General features: G+C 39.0%; 2 protein-coding genes across 2 annotated transcripts; both read right to left on the reverse strand.

The window, feature by feature from the left end:
* Positions 1-45: 45 nt before the first annotated feature.
* pdpk1b (3-phosphoinositide dependent protein kinase 1b) lies at positions 46-8,276 on the reverse strand. Its single transcript, XM_085360595.1, has 14 exons — positions 8,163-8,276; positions 5,744-6,034; positions 5,488-5,530; positions 5,265-5,402; positions 5,025-5,169; positions 4,820-4,917; positions 4,289-4,364; positions 4,137-4,205; positions 3,916-4,012; positions 3,627-3,800; positions 3,203-3,420; positions 2,900-2,957; positions 2,454-2,606; positions 46-2,341 (listed from the first exon to the last, which is right to left on the reverse strand). The coding sequence occupies exons 1-14, from the start codon at positions 8,184-8,186 to the stop codon at positions 2,228-2,230; spliced, it is 1,698 nt and encodes a 565-aa protein (XP_085216721.1). The 5' UTR covers positions 8,187-8,276; the 3' UTR covers positions 46-2,227.
* A 460-nt stretch (positions 8,277-8,736) lies between these two features.
* Positions 8,737-15,928, reverse strand: tsr3 (TSR3 ribosome maturation factor). Its single transcript, XM_085360596.1, has 6 exons — positions 15,531-15,928; positions 15,132-15,342; positions 13,826-14,019; positions 13,550-13,720; positions 9,272-9,326; positions 8,737-9,052 (listed from the first exon to the last, which is right to left on the reverse strand). The coding sequence occupies exons 1-6, from the start codon at positions 15,649-15,651 to the stop codon at positions 8,914-8,916; spliced, it is 891 nt and encodes a 296-aa protein (XP_085216722.1). The 5' UTR covers positions 15,652-15,928; the 3' UTR covers positions 8,737-8,913.
* Between the last annotated feature and the right edge of the window lie 11 nt (positions 15,929-15,939).

Below are 15,939 nucleotides of genomic sequence, written 5' to 3' on the forward strand. Positions count from 1 at the left end.
CGTTAAAGTAATTTTCAGGACACAAAAACAGTGATAATGAGCCGGTACTTTATTTACATGCTGCAAAATGTGAGATGCCATTGCCACTGAATGATGCGATTTCTTGACTGTCATGACCCAGGCTGTTGACAGAAGACAGGACACATGGCTTTATTGGTATGCCTAAATCCCTACATGCTTTAATTACTGGACTACCAAGCATTAAGTGGAAAATTCATCATTCAACATCTACTGACCTAGCGCACAAATAATCAGAGAGAATGAACAGATTCATTAAATTATCAGAATATGATTAAATCACTGAGCAAATAGAAAATGTATGATATAGTAAGAAAAAAGCTGTAAAATATTATAGTTTACAATAATTATTCACATTCAAAGGCTTTACATCTCAATACATACACAACATGGCCCCTGAACATGACTTCAATCCAAATATGATTCATATATTAGAATTTAAATAACACAGAATGAACTATAGGCTAAACAATAGCCATCAAATAACCTTATACAAGAATAAAAATACAAAAACTGTATCCTAATATCATTGCATTACTTGCTTCAGATTTTAATAATACATCATCTGTACATCACAGTTCTAGTCAGTTACAAGCCAGGTAGAGCTTCTACATACAATGTAACCGACTGCCATCGACTTGATTCAAACAATTTTTCTAACTAGAAGGGAAAACACTTCTCGTGCTTCCTCAACTTTATAGACAGATACAGCAATTTCATCGGTTATTTGGATGAGATAGATATTCTTTGACTGACATCCAACCACATCTGGCCCTGGGCCAGAGGGTCCCCAGTCACACACTGCACATACAGACTCAGCTGAAGGAAGAGGACCTTTGGAAAGACCGTAAGGTACTATGACAAAAAAAATTAAAAGCATTATGATAATACATATTTCTAAAACAAGAGCACAAGTTAAATCAATCGGTTTAATTTCTATTGGGCCAAACATCAGAATGAAAAAAAAAAATTAAAAAAAAAAATTAAAAATAGGCCAATGAGCCCAATGAGGCAGTTTTGCCATATTGTCCAGGGACAACAGCTTTACTGTGATTGCTTCTGAAAATGATAGTATGTGTATGCATCTCTGTTGATGATGGTGGTTTTCTGTTCAGCATGGGGTGGTCAGCACATAAGATTTTGTTTTGAATAGGGCATACTGAAGATGAGTGAACTATTCCACCAAATAAAAAAACCCAAAGAAAAATAAAAAAATTAAGAACTCACACCACAAAAGAAATAGCCAGTGAATGGTACAGAACAACCAAATCATTCAACAATAGTCTCTATGGTTTCCAATGCAGTCAAAAATACCCACCTTTACTTGAATAAACTTTATCTCCAGTGCCCTAGGAGAGAAGCGGACAAGGCTGAGCTACAAAAACTGGCCATGCAGGAAAGATAAGCAAGTTATGATTAGGAAGTACAAGCTAGTGGCATGTTTACCCACCCCCCTGTTAGCAAAACATCCTCGGCTATGGAAGGCTCATACTTATACAGAGACTGGTTCAGACCCACGTCTCACTGCAGACCGGCACTCTGCATTATTATATAGAGACCTTAACTGCAATAAGCAAAGTACCGAGAGACTAAAAAAAAACAACTCAAATACCGAGGGAAATATTTGGGTTCTGACAAAAATAGAGAGGATCTGAGTTTGGTAAACGTGTGAGACTGAACCATTTTACAGTATCTATAGAGTATATGCACTAAAAGTGGGGCTTGACTACAGCTTGCACATACAATGTAGGATTAGGATATGGTTTAATAAAGATATCATGAGAGGCGCTGGTCCACAAAAGCAAGATTTTGTGTCATCATCGAAGCAGGAAACCAGTCCTTGCGTTTGAGATAGTCGCAGCGGTACCCAACTTGTCACTCTACAAGACAAAGCTTGTCCTCCTCCCCCCCTTGCCCACCCCCGCAGAATGTACAAAAAGCAGATGTGCATGGTGGAAGTCTTATCATCCATACATGGAAAAATGCAATAGAAGCCTCACAGAGAGCACAAAGAACAAGCAAAGCAACCCTAAATCCAAAGTTGTATTTTTCCCATGGTTCTACTCAGGAAAACAAACAAGGTCTAGATGCCAGCGTCTCTAAGAGTTTGTTTACATTGCGGTGATGAAGGGCACTAAAGAGGGTGTTACTCTGCTCAGTGATTGGCCTCAGAGCTAAAGAGGAGTGGGCACAGGGTGAACCTGTGCTCCTATAGGCCAGGGTTTTGGTGCCTTTGATAGATCTTTCTCCACACTTCCTGGATCTTCTTACACCATCTGTCTGCATTCCCGCTGGGGTCCATCAAATAGTATGTCCGGTTAGGCTGCAAACATCATAGGAAAAACATTTACATATTTTTTTAATTTATTTTATATAAAACTGAAGGAAAATATTAAGATCTGTCAAAAAGGCATCACAAATCAATAATTGTGTACCGTGTGAACAAAGAAGGTTTTGAAGTTCTTGGCCTCGGGGCGTAACTCTAAGGACCAAGGAATCTCCCCCTTCAGGACCCTGTTGACAGGATCCACGTAGTACAGGTGTGGTCCTTCAGTGAGAAGCAGCTGTCTCCGTCGGGCGAACAGACCCTGCAAAGGAATGCAAACATCTCATTGCTTCACCAACAGAGGGGGCTACGAGGCCAGTGACACTTTTGCACAGTACAACAGGGAATTCCCCTTTACTTCCCATTTGACAGCAGTGAAAAGCAAAGGGAAGTGACTTCACTGATCTGTAGCCAACTCAAACTGGAAAACTCCACAGAGTCTAGCTGGCAGAATAGTGTAAAGTACTAAAATATGTCTTTTTTTAAATACTGAAACAATGCAATAAAGTAATATTAAGGATTCAAATATATGCTGTAGAATTCACACACACACACCTTTCGTTTATCCACTGGGCCCATTTTCAGGATTAGGTTATTCTCCACAAACTGGTGCCTGTGTTGATACACAAAAACGCAAATGGTAACTACACAATTTTTTAAAAACAAAGTAACATAACTAACTGTTAATCCACATTTCTAAATCATTCACCAAAAATCTCTTACGGTTTCCAGTGCAGTGAAAAATATTTCCAGGATACAAGAAAGACATTGATTCAAAATTGGTTTTGATATACATCCAACAAAGAACAGCACATGACACAGACATTTTAACAGGGATGGAGAGATGGAAGGGGTTACCAGGGGTTTCCAGTGGTCTGTTTATCCAGCAATAACTGCTTCTCTTCTTCAGTGAACTGCAGGTCCAGCTCAAAGGAGTTGTTGTCCAGGTCGTGGATATACTGCTCAATGTTGCTGCTGGACCTCTGCGGCGGCGTCGAGTCATGTGGCGACAGGGAGTGTGATGAGCTGGACGGGGCCACCTGCATGTTGCTGAACTGGCTCAGGAGGTCATCGTACTGAGAGTCATAAAGAGACAGTGTCTCGTTATGAAAGGTGCATTGATGTTATGCTGATAATTTATGACTTGTTTACAGTTTGGATGAATCTCTAAGCTTCAACAAGGTCTCAAACCTGATGCTCTCTTTGAATGAGCAAACAACAGACCAAAACAAACAAAAAAAACATACCAAGACTGTTACCATAGTAAAGTAAAATATCTTACATTTCCATAGCAGTCCTCATCATCTTCAGACATTGCTGGCAGGTAGGGTGTGAGCTTGGGAGGTGTCTGTAGGTGAAGGTCACTCCAGGAGATGGTGTCAAAGAAGGGGTGCTGCTTCAGTGGTTCGTACCCTCCCATCTCTTCACAGCCAAGCCGCTTGGTTGGGTCCAATGACTGAAATTTAAATAAAACGTAAATAGCCAACTTCTAAACAGGTAACTGATTAACTTATTTCCAAATTATTACCAAAGGAGGTTGAAATGTGTTATTGTGATATGCAATGACATACCAAAAGCCGTTCAACAAGATCCTTAGCTTTGGGGAAGAATTTCTCTGGGAATTCATACTCCAGCTTTATTATTTTCTGGAATATCAGGTACTCATTTCTACAGCAATTAAAGAGAAAAGAAAAAGTGTAACTAGTGAACATTGGTGTGTTTGGTTCAGATTTTTTGCACTTGAAAAAAACAATTAAGAAAAATTGAGTTTTGTAAACACAGTAGTTCTTACCCAGCTCTGAATGGTGGTAAACCAGCCACCAGCTGATAGATAATACATCCCAAGGCCCACAGGTCAGAGCTAAAAATTAAAAAGTAAACAGTTATAAAATTGCAGGAATGATGCCCACCCTGAGCTGAAAAACCTAATAAAAATCTCATTACCTCTTGCAGGCTGATTTCTCTGTTAGTAGCTCTGGAGACACATACTGCGCTGTTCCAACAAACGAGTTTGCTCTCGCTGCCAAAAAACCCCCCCAAACAAACAAACAAACAAAAGGGTAAAAAGACAAGTTCTCCTTTCTTAAACATGTTCTATGCAGCATGTATTAAATGCTTTTCTACTGTGCAAAAAGATTGTAATCTAACATAGGTGACAAGCTTGCAAGTTACTTCACCAGCTACAAAGATTGCATTGCTTTCAGCCATAATCAAACCACAGAACAAAGCTGATGTGTAACCGTCAACTGCTTTCTACAGTCAAAGCAAAAGCAGGGGCAGTTACCCAAGTTAGCTATAAGTCTGTTAGTAGCATGAACAAGTGAACTTTGTCAATATATTGGATTCACTCAGTGATATTAATAACAGCAGATTTCTGAAACTTATGCTCAGTCCCTTGAGGTCAGTTAAGACTATATTTATGCTGGTCATACTTTGCCACAAGGAGCATAAAGAAAATCAGCACTGTGATTATACCTTGTTTACTGTCTGATGGTAACTGTTTTGCTGTTCCAAAATCTGTTATCTGAATGTGCATCTCTTCACTCAGAAGAATATTTTCTGGTTTCAGATCTCTGAAATTAAAACAATAAAAATTGTGAGCAAAAACAAACGCTTAACAGCAAGTGAAATTTTTATAGCAAAACTTGCAAAAAGGACAAAACAAAGGGTGTTGTCTTACCTGTGTATTATCCCCTTATTGTGTAGGTATTCTAGAGAACAAACTATTTCAGCTGAGTAGAATCTAGTGCAGGTCTCATCAAATGAACCAATTTTGCGAATGTATTTCAGGAGCTCGCCGTTCTTAGCATAACTAAGACCAAAATCTAAGACAGACTGGTTAAGGAAAACTTCTTAAACAAAACAGTAAAACACGTGTTAGGAAATAGGCCTTGATAGACTGAATTTGTTAAAAGGATACACAGCTTCTCATCATCTTGAAATGTGAAGTAGAGTTTGACAAAGAACGGGTGATCAAGACTTGACATCAAATCCCTCTCTCGTTTCACATACTGGGTTTTGTTCTCCTTCACAATATGGCGTTTCTCTAAAATCTTAACTAAAGGAGAGAAAAGAGAATATTAGTAGACGTAAACCCAGCAACTTTTTCATTTTAGTCCAACTCATTATACGTTATTACTTACTTGCATATTCTTTCCCTGTTGCCTGCTCTCTTGCCAGGACAACCTAAGCATAAGAAACAACAGTGAGATGATATGGCATGTAACCAACCAGTCAGATGTTGAGGGAAAATAATAATATTTCCTTGGGCTTACTTGTCACTTCACCTAAAATTAACTCAGCATGACTCATCCAAGTACATTAATCAAAATAACGCTAGCATGTAGCAACATCTTCCTCGGCACATTTCAAAAGCTAAGTGGAATGTAAGTTACATACCGTTGAGAAGGAGCCCTCTCCCAGTATCTTGCCAAATTTAAAGTCCTCTGGCCTCTTTTTGCGTGGCTGAGAAGCCTGGACGGCTGGCTGTGTGCAGAGCTGTGGGGCCTGGCTGCTAGCAGATGCTCCTACAGCACAAGCCTGTGAGGCTGCGCCCTCCATGCTGGGGCCGTGGCTGCTGCTTGCGCCTGGGATTGCAATTGGCGAGCAGGAGTCAGGGTGGTTTCTTACCATTGATGGATGCGAGCAGGAACAGATGACAACGCTGGGCTGAATGGGCACAACATCATACTGTAAGAAAAAGAGAGACCATAAAGAATTTGTTATTAAGCAGGGTGACACAGGTAAATAACAATTCACATGTGGAAAGGCTCTTTACTTGAGAAAGCTAAGGGACTGTATATCCATCTGAACTATTACTGGATTGAACATAACAGTGACGACAAAAATATAAGGATAAAATAGTAACAATTTAACTTTTCAATAACGTTTTCAATAAAAATGAATGCATAAAGAAAATGTGTTTTGTTATTCAGCACTTTAAACTATCACTTAAATGAGGAATTTCAGGTTTTTCCATCAGTCTGCGATGGATTTAGTAATTGATGCGGTTATTAGTTGTCAAAATACAGATTAGATGGCCCAAAGAACACACGACAAAAGCAGCTAAACTTAATTACTGAAAAACATGAGCTTCCTAGAACATCACCGGCACCAGTGACAAAGGTGAGTTGAGATGTTTACATAGATGAAACTAAAAGAAGTTACCCACCACAACCACAGTCTTCTCACTCTACTGACACCTGAAAGTTCCCACTGGTGTAAACAACACTTTGAAGAATTTTCTTTCATATGCTTTGAAATCTCTGAACTTTCTCATTGCACTCCATCATGAAAATTAACTAAATTAATTAATTATTTTTTTAATGATAGCTATATCTACATTGCTATGCAGTTCTTTATTAGCATGAAGGAACTCCATGTAGAATTTTGTTGTGCAACCTTGCGTTGTGTTATGATAATAATTAATCCTGAATCTTAAATCTCTTTCACAAAGTATACATATGACACATGAAGAGAAAGCAATGTACTCACATATTACACGAAGCACTTTACAGGCTGCTGGCTTAAAATTATTGTTGCTTATAGTTCTGTAAATTACAATAACCTAAACATACTACTACAAGTGAGACCACTTGTAGACCAAAGTCTAACAGTGATAAGAAGGAACTGCTTAAGGAGCCACTTCTGAGCCTGGTGGTCCCACCCACCTGTGTTCAGGCTGTAAAAACTATGTCAAAGTTAATTTTTCATATGACAGTGATACTTGAGACAAACTGCGCTGAACTCACACCATCTATGTGTACATAATCAAACTGACATGGCAGATGAGGCACACAAACTGCCTGTTTAAAACTTAAAGATAGTGCTTCCTAAAAATTCCCGGTACCGGTGTCATTTATATAGAAACACATTGAATTACCCGAACAATGAGTGTGTAGTTTATCTGGCAGTTCAGTTTACGTTTAATTAGTTCAGTTGGCCTAGCTTTTTCTCATTCAAAACCAAGGTGTGGCCATTATTTTAGCTGCCTATTCCGGCCTATTTCAGCTAGCCATATAACTACCTACTGAGTCACTGCTATTGGTCAGGCATGTAATGGTTGGAGGAAAACGCCGAATAACGTTTTCCTAACTCTGGGAAGTCGTGAAACAACCGCCCTGTGCGAACTTACCTTGCTAACAAGCTAATGTTAGCTCCTGCTGGCTTGTCAAATAATGCCGGCCATCGCTGACAGTGAGTTACAAACTTAACGCCAACAGTCAATTAGCTAACGTTAGCAAATCAGGCAACACAAGCAACTTCAAAACCGTGTGGCATTTTCAAGAAACGTCACTTAATCGTGTTCAAAGTTAGTTTCCTGCCGTTTATATGAAGATTTGAAAGTTGACACTCGAATAGCACAACGCTTTCCTTCAAAATATATGCTAACCAATGGAAGAACGCAATAATGCTAATGCTAGCCTGCTAGCAAACGGGGATATCGAAAGCGCGAACCTGTTAAGCTATCAATAGCCAATAGTTACTGGTAGAGGAAAACGCTCATGTGTCCCGTGTAACTATTATCGTGTACTGGTAAGCGTTTCAAAAGGCCCAAATAAGTCGAGAAAGTGTGACTCATGAATACTGTGTGAGATTTGACGATCCAAATTAACAAGGCAAACACTGCGTGTTGCGATAGCCAACATTAGCAAACTAGCAAGCTGCTAGTGAGTCGTAAGGCTAAGCGATCTCCTGCAGCTAGCACTGCTCTTCAAATGAAGGCCCGACGTAACTATTTATCCCCACAAAGCCTCTACACTGACCATTTTGAGCACCGGCTTCGAGCTGGTATTCACGGCAAAGTTGTAACACTTACCACCTGACTTGTAGCTCTTGCCATGAGAGTTTTCAGCGAGTATTTATTTGGAATAAAATAATTAGAGAAGCTCCAGTAATGGCTGCCTCTGCGCCTTCATTTTCGAGCTGTGACGTCGTTCCACAACAATGTTACCGCAGGACAGCAGAGGAGAGTCCCGCTGTGTCCGCCCCCTCGCCACATTAACAACCTACTGAACTTCATCTTACTGATAGGGCCGGAGTCAGGCGGTAGCAGTTGTGGATATTCAAATACCGCAGTAGACGTGGCCTACAAACTCCCGTTTTAGACTAACTTTGAATATATGGCAGTAAGAAGGATCTACAGGTCTTTTTTTTATTCAAGTGTAACTAAACTTAAGTGAAGAAGCACTCCTAAATACCCAAACTGACAAAAATGACCAATATCCATAAAACGCTTTGTGTGAAACTGAAACTGTGGCAACCAAGTATATTTCAACAAACAAGTTTAATCCAATAAATGTTTTGTCAATAAACCAAGAATATAATGTGTAAATGTCAGTAATAATAATAATAATAATAATAATAATAATAATAATAATAATAAACACCCTTATTTTATTTCTATTTAGTTGACATGCATCAAAGTTCATTAATTTACGTAGACATATAAGCAAACAAAACAAAACATAACCATTCATATGTGCCAAAATATTTTTTGAGCATTTTAAAACAGTCGTGTATTAAAAAGAACCCAAGGTTGAAATATAATTTAGTGTAAAGTCTTTGATTCAATCCTCCTCTTCATCATGGTCATGTGAGCTTGTTTTTGTCTCCTCATTGCTTTCCGTTTCTTCATCTTCTGCCTCATCTTTGTCATCTTCCTCTGTGGAGTCTGTGTCCTCACTGGAGTCATCTTCTACAGGTGCACTAAACACAAAAATGAACCCAGTAAACATAGGAAACAAATCGTTAAAGCCTATTTTAAGAGAATTCTTGCCATTTTTAAAATTATGCTGGTAATTTTTATGCCATATAAACATCACCACTAAGAGAACTAACTTATATAAAGTCAAATATAACCAAAGTTTTCTTGGTACATTTATTCAATTATTGTAATAGATACGTGAATGCTAGATGAATACTTACCACTGACGTCTGTTGAGATTCATGCATTCTACTCCAGAGTTAACATCAAATGGATCTATGAACAAAACAGATGTGTAGCTTTCATTACGAGGGCAGTTAATTCAGCACTACAGGTCACTCAGCAACAAAAATACACATCCAGATTCTAGACATTTCCAGACAATCAGCCTGGATACTGACTTCCTAATCACAGCCAGATGTGTTCAGAGATGCAAGCAAAATTAAATGAGTCAAAATCCAATAAGGAAAGGAAAAAGAAACAACAAGGCAGCCTGATTACAAGGCAAGGAACAGTTATATCAATGTCCACAGAATAATCAATCAGATAAAACAGTTCGTAATGACATTTATTTCCCCTTGGAATATTCATTACTAAGTGTGTTTAAAGTCTTAAGAATAATACGAGTTTTATATCTTAAAAACAAATATGAGAACACTGGTTTCCCCGTGACAATTTAGCAAATGTGAGTCACAACAAGAAACTATAAAAATTATTCTAATTATTCATTAGCAATTACTCAGATTAAGCCATTTCTAAAGTGAACCTTTCCAAAATAAAAATACATTTGAATCAAACAGTTGATTATGACCAACAATACTGTGCAAAAATCCCTAATTTCTTAATATTTGCTTCCAAAGTGGTTTCAAGCAATAGTTCTCCAGGCTCTCTGAACCTCTTTCAAAGTTTGTCTTTGGATAGTGGCTGCTTTTTCACTCATTTTCAATCCAGTCCAATACCTGACCACCAAGCCACTTAACACAGACTCGTGAATTAATCAAGCACACAAAGGGACCCAACTCAAGAGATGACCTTTGTTGTTTCTACACTGCAGAAAATTAAGCCAAGAACCAACTTTAATTTGTATCTTTAGGCACTTTCTTGTTACAAAAACACATCATTTGTTCTCATTTATTTTGTTGAATTTATGAAAATCCCAAAGATAACAGCTTAACAAGCATGAAATAGTATTTTTACACCAACAAGGTGATTCCCAAAGAGCTTTTAGCTAAAACCTTGGCACATCTCGAAATGGTCTTCATATGTCCTTAAAGAATTTGAAGAAACTAGACAAATGGAAGACAAGAGAAAGTGGCAGGCCTAAAGATACTACCTACAGTAAACGGAAACATCTGGAAGTCATGTTTTAAAGAAAGATCCTTCTACTGCTTCATCAGCAATGCTGTCAGATGAATGGAATCCATGTCAAGAATCCATTTTTAAAGAAGGAAAACAAGAAGTACTGGACTGAAAAAAATGGAGTATTAAAATATTTTACATTTTTGATTCAAATCATCATCATTATATACAGAGAAGTTCAGGAGGTGCTGGGAAAATGTATCTCGCCAAAATTTACACACTTAAGAATGTACATTCAAATTTTCATCCACTATCTGGTGATACCACCATGTGGAAAGCATCTAACTGGCAACGCCTTCAATTTTTCAGCAAACACACTGCCAATGCAGTAATAGCATAACTGGATAGAAAAACAGACAGTTGAACACTATCAGTCATGGATCGGCCTCCCCAGAGCCTGGGCCTCAACATTACTGAAGCAGTATGGGATCTTCTTGACAGAGAACAGAACTAAAGGCAGCCAACATCCAAGAATGAATGTCCTTCAAGAAGCCTGGAGAACCATTTATGAAGACTACTTAAAGAAAAGGACCAGAAATCTAGTCAGAAATAGTTCAGGCTGTGTTGATGAATAAATGTGGTCACATCAAATATTCAATTTCAACCTCATTAGAATAGTATTAGCCTTATACGCTATATTTCCATATTTGTTTGCATGTGTCTGAATAAATCACTGCACCTACGTTGCATTTTCTACGCAAAATATGAAACACTCATGAGTGGCTCAAGATTTTTGCACTCAGGAGGTCCTTCAAGAACTAATTACCTTCGAAGTCATTTTTTTTCTAGTTTGTATTTGTTATTAGGAAATCTAAAGTGATGCAACAGCTAGCCACTTCAACACAACTTCCTGCTTTAGTCTTATTTTCTTGTTTCAGCCTCTTTGTTTTCTTTGTTTTCTGCTTTGCTGCTGTGTGATTTCTGCGTTCTGTTTTAGTGTTTTAGGGTTAACACTAGGGGTGCAACGATACACAAAATTCACGGTTCGGTTCGATACTTTGGTGTCACGGTTCGATATTTTTTCGATACAAAAAAATGTTCATGCATTTTTAATTTGTCATTTATTAAAATTATAAATATATATTTTAACTCAAAAGTACAGTTTTTAAATTTAACCCTAACCCTTGTGCGTGTTTTTTATTTTGACAGCGAATGCGCACCTGCGGACCACTTATGTGCAGCCCTGGTTATTTAGCTCATCATATCGCAGCCACAGAAATTCTTTTGTCCATGAAACCATAAAGCTGCACTTTCTTTTTGCCTTATAGTCTGATTTGTCATAACTTCTCCGTTTTGTGGTAAGCTTTTCTTTGGCTGTCACTTCTTCACCCTGACCTGTCTTATTTGGCTCAGCAGAACTGAAATGCTTTTACACGCTCACTCACATAAGCTCAGCGATTCTCTGTGCGATCAACCTCTCACATGTGTAAGCTGCGGGAGATTTCACTTGTCATGTTTGCATAGTAAGCTAACGATTAATAAGACGATGTCAGAGGAATTGGTGCACAAATTATCATCACTCACAGATCAGTGCTGTCGCTCTCTATACACAGTTCGCACGATTGCAAAGTGAAAGCAAAAAAACAAGCGCAAATTCAAACGCGACTTCAATATGTCACATATTGACAGTGGCTCACCGATGCCAATGACATAATTACCCAGCTACATTTCTGAAAGAATGCAAAAGCATTGACATATATTTTTCCTACAATAGCCCGACGGGCAGGGAAGAGAAAGATTTTGGTAGCCCGACTGAAAAAAATCGCTAGCTCCGGGACGTCGGGCTAGCGATATTGCGAGCCCTGTATCTGATTGAGGAATCACTCATCTTTGGAAAAGAGAGTTTATTACAGAGAAATGGCTCTTTCCAAAATAAAAGCTATACTATCCGCTTCTTCTGGGCTATATTCTCAGCAGCATAAGGAGAATCATGTGCTAACAGCTGTCTAAATGACTCGGCTAAAGTTAGTAGCATGCTTGCTTTTTTTTGTCTGCTTCCACTTGTCTTTGCACTAGGATGATGTCGGCGTAAATGTGCAGTCATATTCGTTGTGTTCCCACTAGTGCTTTCAGGTTAATATCGTTGAAATGACCTTAATGCCACAACACGGCAAATCTCCGTTAACGAGCTACCGCCGATCACTCCGTGCATGGGGCTAGACGGCCAACACGTTAACGAGCTAACTGCGCTAACACACTAGTTCACACCAATGTAATTGAGCATTGCATGGCACATCCAACATACTGTTTTACTTTAGTCCATGACTCGCTTACCTTCAGGGTCATACGTCACATGAAAACCAAAATAATTCCAAACGCCAGATCTGAATGAGGTTCAATTTGCCTGTTGCAAGTAGAGCTTAACTTCTGTCTCGCTAGCTTGCCCTGCGCTCTTCCTTCTGACTATGCTGTCTGTGTTGAGCGCTCAGTGGATCTGCGCTCGACAGTGCAGCCTAGGCGGAGTAGTCGAACGCAGATTCACTGAGCGCTCAACACAGACAGCATCGTCAGAAGGAAAATTTATAAAAGAAATTACAAATGTTGTATTGTTCGATACATATGCGTACCGAACCGAAAGCACTGTATCGAACGGTTCAATATCGATACGAATATCGTTGCACCCCTAGTTAACACAGCTAATGTTTTACCAGTAACCCCAAAAGACAATCAAAAGTTTCTTTGCCAGAAAAAAATCACTACTTTGTAGTAGGAGCTAATGCAAACACTGATGATCCATGCCCACTTTTAACTGCACTACAGCAGGTCTCATTTTGCACTAAATCATTTACATATTTTTTCCAAATTGTTATATTGTTATTTATTGTTATATTGTTGCTATCGCAACACCCAGTGTTTGCCTTGTTATTGTATGTTTCATATGCTATATGTTTTTTTTTTTATTGTTCTTGCAACAGTTACAAAGATACAAAAATGCGACTAAAACTTAACAGTTACTAAAACTGGAAACTGTCATCTGAAAGCTCTTAAAGTCCAATAAATGTGATTTATTTAAGAGCCACTACTTGTACGTGAAGCCAAACTACAGCTAAAATAAGAAAGAGGTTGAACCAAAACACAGTGACCCTCTACCTCCACTGCTACACAAACCCAGACACTGCGTAGAACCCCAGGTTATTTACCAAACTCCTCCTCTTCCTCTGGTTTAGAAGTGAGAAACTCTTTCTCTACACCAAGGAGCTCTTCTTCCGACTGACAAGCAGCGTAGCGGCCAAGCAGGACTTTATTGAGCTCCAGAAACGTTGTCCCCCATTTAAATTTCTTCAATAAGAGCAATGCCAGTTCCTCAAAACCTGCAATATCAGAAACAATATGTCACAGTTTAACTGCCATAACCAAAACAAGACACAAAAAGCAGTTGCTGCGGTATTCCTGAATAACTAAACCTAAACCCTTACCTACAATGCAGAACGTGGCAGCAAAAGCTTCAACGCAGGACAACTTGCAAGGCTTGCCATAATTTACAGGGTTCGCAGCTACGAGGTACGGCAGTAACCTGGGATGACTTCCAACCATCTTATTGAAGGGTGTCTCCTCCAGTTTGGCCCAGGAGCAATCAATCACTGCGAGCCCATTGTTGGCCACAATCTCTCTGTGCAGACAAAACATGGAGAGAAAAAAATCGCTTTGGATTGCATCACAACAGTGACACAAATTATAGAATTTATTTAATTTTCATAACCAACAAAACACTTTGATATAGTAACATTTGTTTTAATATAACAATGCATTGGAATGTCTCAAGTTTTTAATATGCCTGATCTTTAAGATCAAGCTCTACATGGAGTAAATAATCAAGTAATAAACCTAAAAGGAGGGCCTTTACACTCAGGGGACACTTTATTAAGTACACTTTGCTAGTCCTGGGTTGTACCCCTTTTGCCTTCCCAACTAGCTTAATTCTTCATGGAATAGATTCAACAAGGAGTTTGAAACCTTGTTCCTCAGAGATTTTGGTCCATATCGACATGACAGAATATAACAGTTGTTGTAGATATACATCCATGATTCAAAACTTCTGGATTGAGATCTGGCAATTGAAGCTGTCATTTTACTACAGTCAAGAAACCAGGCTTAGATGATGGAAGCAGCTACCATGAGATGGGTACACTGTGGCCATAAAGGGATGGAAATCATCAGAAACAAAACTCAAGTAGTCTGTGGTGCTAAAACACTACTCTGTTGGTACTCTAGGGTCCAAAGTGTGCCGACAAAATATTTCCACACATTTACACCAGCAGCAGCAGCTGGACTTGCTGATACAAGGCAGGATGGATCCATGTTTTTGTGTTGTTTACCATCCAAATGTGTCAGCAGAAATCGAGACTCATCAGAGCAGGCAACATTTTTCCAAAAACTTTTGTTCAGTTTTGATGAACTTGTGTGAATTGTTGCCTCAGTTTCCTGTTCTTAGCTGACCCAGTGTGGTCTTCTGCTGCCGTATCTAATTTACTTCAAGAGTCCACATTGTATTTTAATAGATGTTCTTTTGTATTTCATGGTCCTAACGCGTGTTTATTTCACCTACTGTTGTTACTCTGAACACTGGCATCAAAAAAACATTTTCACCCTGAGAACACTTGTTAATGAGTAACTAAACAGGTGTGCATCAAAATGTGTATATAAATAGTTATATGAGGTGGTCTATGGCTACAGATTCTTTGATTTCATTGGCTGAAGTACAGAGGAAACAGCTGAACAAACCTGTCTGCTGGCGTCACATACTTCGTGCCCATTGGACTCAGTATGAGCCCGTTGAATCTCTGATTGAGTCTCAGGTTGCGTACAAAGCCCTTCCTCACCAACTTTCTGCCAGTACAACGTTTGGGATCGCAGTGACCCAACTCCCACATGGCAAGTGGGCAAGGAAGCTTCACCTGAGGGGCCTCTGCTCCTTCCTCCCTGTGAAGACTTGCTGAGGAGAGAAAGTTCACAATCTCAGATCTCTCAAGAGTTTACACCATATCGAGTGTTATCAGTCCTGAGCAATGGGCACTTTTTCCTAGTGTAAACAGCATTTCATGATGCTGACGCTAATGTAAATAGCATGCCTTACAGCCAACATGTTAAACATTTTTGCATTAGAAATAATCAATACACTACCTTCCAAAGCAGTGTGCATTTCTTCTGTAAAGGCCTCTAAAGATTTCCCTTTCATTTTGTGACGTTTGTCTTTGCCCTTGTTGTCAGGACGGACAAACTTTCCCTGCTTTTTTCGTCCCATGCTGCTAGTTAGTTAACTGTCACTGTCAGACTGTCACTGCAATGAACTGACCAAGAAGTATGACTTAAGCTATCTGGCTATCCTGCTGACAACAGTTTCGTCTAACAAAGAGAACTGCCCAAAAAAAGAGACGCAAAAACTTCTTATTTGCAATAGGAATTAGACATAAGCAACTTTCAAGACTTTATCACAAACTAGTAGTAGTCTCCTTTCATCCGGAAACACTTTCATATGAAGTATAACCTAGCTTGATTGGCTTCGTATCGTGGTAAGCACGTCGCAGTCCCA

The sequence above is a fragment of the Diplotaxodon limnothrissa genome, linkage group LG8, assembly GCF_057381915.1.
Source record: "Diplotaxodon limnothrissa isolate DT_005_m linkage group LG8, D_limnothrissa_male_GT1.1, whole genome shotgun sequence".
In the NCBI taxonomy this organism is placed as follows: domain Eukaryota; kingdom Metazoa; phylum Chordata; class Actinopteri; order Cichliformes; family Cichlidae; genus Diplotaxodon; species Diplotaxodon limnothrissa.

Excerpts from the sequence above, each read along its gene's own strand:
- pdpk1b (XM_085360595.1), bottom strand. The coding sequence starts at position 8,186 with ATGGCAAGAGCTACAAGTCAGGTG. Across the intron at positions 3,801-3,915 it reads ATCTTGTTGAACGGCTTTTG|TCATTGGACCCAACCAAGCG; the intron begins GTATGTCATTGC and ends TTTAAATTTCAG. Across the intron at positions 2,607-2,899 it reads GCCCAGTGGATAAACGAAAG|GGTCTGTTCGCCCGACGGAG; the intron begins GTGTGTGTGTGT and ends ATTCCTTTGCAG.
- tsr3 (XM_085360596.1), bottom strand. The coding sequence starts at position 15,651 with ATGGGACGAAAAAAGCAGGGAAAGTTTGTCCGTCCTGACAACAAGGGC. Across the intron at positions 15,343-15,530 it reads AATGCACACTGCTTTGGAAG|CAAGTCTTCACAGGGAGGAA; the intron begins GTAGTGTATTGA and ends TTCTCTCCTCAG. Across the intron at positions 14,020-15,131 it reads TATGTGACGCCAGCAGACAG|AGAGATTGTGGCCAACAATG; the intron begins GTTTGTTCAGCT and ends TTGTCTGCACAG.